Source organism: Phoca vitulina, unplaced genomic scaffold, assembly GCF_004348235.1.
Source record: "Phoca vitulina isolate PV1807 unplaced genomic scaffold, GSC_HSeal_1.0 scaffold6, whole genome shotgun sequence".
Classification (NCBI taxonomy): Eukaryota; Metazoa; Chordata; class Mammalia; order Carnivora; family Phocidae; genus Phoca; species Phoca vitulina.
In genome coordinates, this window is record NW_022589709.1 from 3,573,232 (window position 1) to 3,579,231 (window position 6,000).

The 6,000-nt window shown below is 41.4% G+C and overlaps 1 protein-coding gene across 1 annotated transcript in view; it reads right to left on the minus strand.

Moving 5' to 3' along the window:
- CLINT1 (clathrin interactor 1) overlaps positions 1-3,616 on the minus strand; it is a 58,050-nt gene extending 54,434 nt beyond the window's left edge. Inside the window, exon 1 of the mRNA XM_032403626.1 lies at positions 3,401-3,616. Coding sequence (XP_032259517.1) covers positions 3,401-3,441 — 41 coding nt within the window. The 5' untranslated portion in view covers positions 3,442-3,616. The remainder of the gene's footprint in view (positions 1-3,400) is intronic.
- Positions 3,617-6,000: the final 2,384 nt, after the last annotated feature.

The window sequence follows — 6,000 nt, forward strand, 5'->3', positions numbered from 1 at the left end:
TCACTATCATAAAAAGAGTAAGGACCACTAATGAAATAAGATTTACCATTAATATTACTCCCTGAGATCAAAGAGAAGGATTAGCTGGGCTTGAATAATAAGCAGCAGTTGCGATCTACTACTATCATGTCACTTTCACTACATTTCCAAAATTTGGAGGAAAAAAAAGACCAGAACTACAGCAACTTTCAATTTATACCATGTATGGGATGACAAAATATAAAAGAACCCAATTTTATTACAAGAAGACAGGTCACACAATAGTGGTCAAGCTAGTCCTAGTTGGTAAGAGTGGTGCCACTTATCCTTTCCTGCCACCGCTGTCTTTTATGCAACTTGAGCACAAGTGGGAGGAAACTGGTCCTCTAAGCTCTGGCTGGCCTATGACTTTATCTGCTTTTCCTCAGTGTTCTGCAAAACAAGCCATTTAATACTACCAGGAGGTGCAACAACTGTGGAAAATATCTCCTCACTCTCCGGGTCTTCAAACTCTCAAAAGCCAATATTTGAAATACATCATTATACTTCAGAATTGCCACCATACTTGATCTAACTGTACCTCCAGGGAACACATTCTGAAAAAGTACATTTTTCTTTCTGAAGTAAACCTCATTGGGTAGGGATATATGCTAAAAAAAGTCCTAGTTCTCCTAAGTCATAGGCTGCACTTATTTACTGCATAAAGCATTTAAATATAACATTTATTGATTACCACTTAAAAAAAAATTCCCTTTTCAGCCGAAACTGTCTCTGGAGGACAATGACGTTCCAAAATTTATCTGCTATTGTGAAATACTAGTTCCATTTCTTTCCCGCTGATGGAAATTCATGTCTCCAAAGAGCCAGTGAAGTTGGAAACAGTCTTTCTCTACCCCAGCCCCTCATTTTACAGATAAGTAATCTATAATCTGGACATTTATATGATTCTCTCTAAAATTAGACATATGGCTAGCTTAAAAGGCAGTATCAGAATCTGAACCCAGGTCTCCAAAACCCCTAACTAGCGCACTTAATCCAAATTCTCTGAGGAATCCTTAATCACTTTGTCATTTCTTCAAGTTCCCTCAATACCTTATCCCCCTAATAATCAAAGTGTCCATTCTATGGATCTGTTTTTCCTCCATTACGGCATTTTAAGGTGAAGAGTCTAACTGAACACAGTGATACAGGTACTGGTTCTTATATTTTGAGGGAAGAATTTCTTCTCTCCTGCCAGTGAAAGATGAAAATTAAATCCTGAGTATTCATCAGTAAAATAACCTCACATCTTAATATCATGTGTCAGACACCCACAAAAGCTTTAAAAATCCTTGGTGGCAACATTCTTACATGTTCTTGAATAACTTGGTTCAAGTCTGCATTCTAAAGTGGGTAGTAAAAAGGAAGACAGAAGTTCTTTTTCAACAACGGTTGTTCCATCATGACTTGATAACTACTTCCGTGGCAAATTTAACCTGAACACTTGAAGATTAGAAACATAGGTGATAAAGGCAAACAATATGAACTGTACAAGAGCAGGAACATTGTCTTGATTTCCATCTCCTGAAAAATGTATACAGCCGCTGCAAATTTGTATCACAAACTTAGTCCTCTAAGATAACAAGATGTTTCTTAGTGGTTTTCTCCTGCTGTTCTCTGACTTAGAAATAGTTTTGTAGAGACTTTTAGACTTTTAAAAACTATTTAAGCTGGTATCTAAGTCTTTGTATCATATATTAACAAAAACAACCAATGATCCAGTAGGGCATGCATGACACCCACGGAAAAAAAAATAAAAAAATAAAAAACAACTAATGAACCTGGATCTGGAAAAGAATGATGATTTTATCTTCAAAAAGCAAAGGCCGTATAAATAGCAAAATAAGCCCAAAATAAATGTCTGAGGGCTTAATCATCAAATGAATAGTTGATAAAGGAAAATTATTAAAGCAAATCACTTTTCAAACATGGTGCTTCTCTTTTAATGTTTATCTCACAATGCAGAACATCTGCTACAGTTATCAAAAGTATACTGATCTAAACATATCGTGTTAAGGGCTTCATATGTAAAGCCTTTAGCCCTTAATCCTTACAACACTGTAAGGTAGGTATCTATTATTATTTTCACACTGCACTAAGAAAACTAGGGCACTTAAAGATTAAGTAATTTGCCAAGGTTAAACAGCTCGAACCCAGCTCTGCAGGTTCTGAAACCTATGTTTTTTAGACACTCTACTCCTTGGTAGCACAGAAAATTTGAAAATATGGTCAAACTCTTAAGTTCTATCTGATGCATTATCCAAGCCACTATAAATTGTGTGTGTGGTGTGTTTGTTTTTTTTTTTTTTTTTTGGTGTCAAGAAAGACTCAATAGTTTGCCATCTACACTTCCTGATTTTAGGTTCGGTTGTTGTCACAAACGTTTTTGTTCACCACATATATTGCCTAATCACTAGAACCCAAAAGGAGTAAGACTGGTTAAATTCTTAAACTTTATTTCCTGCTGGCCTAGAAGAACTTACTTAACCACTGTTATGTCTGTTAAGTATTAAGGTTTTCTTAGTGTAGTGAAACACTAAAGTTATCACTTAAGTCTTAAAGGGAATCATCTATGTTATTAGTCATTTTACCTGTCAGTGAAGTTAAGAGCAGATCAACAGGATATAAACCTGGGTTGTTTCCTTCTTTAGGGGAAATTTCTTAATGACTTGTTAATTAAACCAAATGGAACAACTGGCCCTCCCAAAATGAAGTGTAGTGGAAAAGGAAACAGAGGAAAAGAAGAATCACAGTAAGTTACGTGGTGATCTACTTTCACCAGTGTTGGGAAAGCAAAGGATGAATCTCTTCTTGAGTAACTTCAGTCTGACCACAATGGCCACTTGTTACACCTACCACCCACTCCAACACTTCAGGTTCATTAGGAATTAAAAGAAACCCAGTAAAGTACACAAGCCGACCAGGCCTAAGGTCTCCGTACCACACCCTCAGGAACACAGAGGGTCAGTGCATTGCGTCCCTCACCCCCAAGTCTTCGCTGCTACCCTGGAAGCAAAGCCCACAGCCTGGGGCCAAGACAGTCCTTCGGCCAGGGCACTGACCCAGCTCCACACAACCCCGCCCCCTCCCCTGACCAAAGGGTCTATGCCTAGAGGAATGGAGGTAGGGGTAAGGTGAGAAAGGCCTGTATAGGAGAGGAAGGGGCTAACAGGATGTTCTGAAACGAGGAAGGGTCCCTTCTCAGCCTCGCCGGGCTGGACGAGCTCCGGGCCGGGGAGAGAGCCGGCCGCCGCCATGATGGGGTTGGCCGAGCCGGGGGGGGGGCGTGACGCGGGCGGCCCTGGGCGCGGGGCCAGCTCCCCTTCCCCCTTCCTCCCCTCCCTGCGTGGGCCTCGGCCACAACTGACCCCCCGATACTCACGCTTTGTCCACCAGCTCCCGCACCTTCCACATGTTCAACATCGTGCCCCGCGCGGGCCGAGACGCCGCCTCCCTCCCCTGTTCCCCACGGACCCCGGGACACTTCCGCGCCGGGGCAGATCCAGGCCGGGATCGCCGCCGCAGCCCGCCGCCACGAACTCCCCCAGTTAGGTCCTTCTCTGGCCACAGCCGAGGCGCCGCCGGTGACACGTCGAGACGCGGGGGCAGAGGCGCTGCGTGGAGCGGAAGTGCCCCACTTTCCGCCCGCTGCGCGCGCGGGGCACACCGGGACTTGTAGTTCTTTGCGCGCCTAGCGGACCAGTTAAACTGAGAGAGTTGGTGTGGTAAGTTTGGTACTATTTCTGTCAGACTTTCCCAGTTCTACGCACGCTTCCCCATGCCTCTGACCTTCGGCACCAGAAACTCTGGGTGATGGGGCCCAGCAATCTGTGCTTTAACGAATCCTCCGTGCTCAAGTGTCAGAAGTACTAGTATAGGAGCTGGCTTCACTCAGACAAACTTTTCGAACGTAAAGTATTGCTTCTCCCCAGAAACAGTCCACAGCGTGCTAGGATTTTGAACCTTCAAATTGAAAGGATTTTCTTGTAAAATAAGTCTTGTTGAAGTATTACCTGAGAAAGTACAGAATAAATCATGTGGGAACAGTCCAGTAAAAAAGAGAAATATAAAGTATTGCTGTTATTAATAATGATTATACAGAAATGTTATTGCTATATGTGTTTGTATTCCACATTGACAGAAGCATCACTGCGTTTGGTTCCAAATGTACTTCCTTCTTAGGGCCTGAATTTTCATACTGTAAATTGAAGAGGTTGTATTCTAAAACTTATTCCACTCTTATTCTATGATACAGTGGTTTTATATTTAGACAGCTATCTAATATCCTCCTTAGATACTTCATCGTAAAGCTCAGAAACTTAGTTCACACTCTATAGGAAACTAGAAAGACAACACTAGGACATGTCCAAGAACTTGGCAGGTTTATATTCTTAAGCATAGATATACACACACTGCATTCAGTGTTTTATTGTAATGTCTGCTGTCACTTCATTTTTCACTTATCCATTTTTAAGTTTGTTCATGTTAAAGCTGCAAGAAACCTTAAAATTCATTTGATCCAACTGCTTAAATTTTACAGTGCTTTTCATTCTATAACTACTTATTGAGAATTTTCTGTGTGCCAGGAGTAGGGAATACAGCTGGGAAAAAGAACGACATGGCCTCAGCTCTCTAGGATCTTAAAGGTCTTTGGAGCAAATATAATAGTCAAGGAAACATTTAAGATAATTGCAGATAGATAGTGGTTGAAGAAAACAGAAGATAATGTTATAGAGAATGATGTTAGAGGAAAATAACATTAGAGAGTATTTAGGGCCTCTTTGAGGACACTATATTTAAGTTAAATCTTGAATGATGAAAAGGAGATGGCCATAAAAAAAAAAAGATCTGCAAGAAAAGAATATCTGGTGAAGAGGAAGACTCTGATTCACAAGGGAGAAGTGAGATTGATTGCTGCTAGTTGTGATGCCTGTTAACAATGATCCTAAATCAAGAACCCAGAACTTCTGACCCCCTAATTCCTCAGGTCAAGTCACCTTCACATTGCATCCACTTAATTACTGGAAGCATTTTTGAAAGTGTTTCAATACAGCTTTGGGATTAAGGCCTGAGAGAAGCAAGTTGAAAGAATTGCCAGAGAGAAAAGTATAAAAAGCAGAAATCGGGACAAAGCTCTCTCAAAGCTTTGTCAAGATAGGAGTGCTTGGGCAGACATAAAGTGAATTGGATTGGTGGGTGGGGAGAGGCAGGGAAAGATGAGAAGAGATAGGTAGAGAAATGGGGCTTTCAACTGAGAAGTTTGTTTCCTGTAGAAAGGACTGTCCAGCCCGAGATTCAAAGGATGGACTGTGGCCAGAGGAGTTAAGAAAGAGAAACTACCTTGCATAAATAATAGCTCAGCAAGTTAACTTTCAAACAAGCAAGTCCAGGGTACACCTCAGAATGGGCCTGGCATAAAAATAACCACCTTCCCTGCCCTGGGCCTGTCTGTACATTCATAGCAATTCACAATCAGCATCAGCAGAATTACCTAGAGAGTACAATGTCACTATCTACTTTGCTTGTTTCAACACCAAGTTTGGAAGTGTCTAGACTTATTCCCGTGTTGTCACGCTGGGGCCTTCTAGAATGTAACAGCAAAACACCTGCCCGTCTACCTTTGATTCAAGAGAGTCCCTAATGGACTCAGAAGAACCAGACAAGGAGAGTTTGTTAAAAAGTGGTCTCCAAAGACTAACCATTTGCATGTCAACAAAGTGTTCCATTTTTACCTTTTATCTTGCAAGTTTGGGAGGAGTTTCCATAGTAACTTCTTTGTGGCAATTTAAATGTGTCCATTGTAGAAAAATAAATGAGAAAATGTCCCAATCACCCCTCTTCAGGAAAACACATTTTTCACTAAATGAGCTGACACTTTGAGTAAGGCCAAACCAACACAAGGTTTGAAAGCAAATGTACTCAGATGTGTGAGGCGCCGTTGTAGACTCTGGCTGCATATCTTCTGTGGTTGGTTCCCTGATG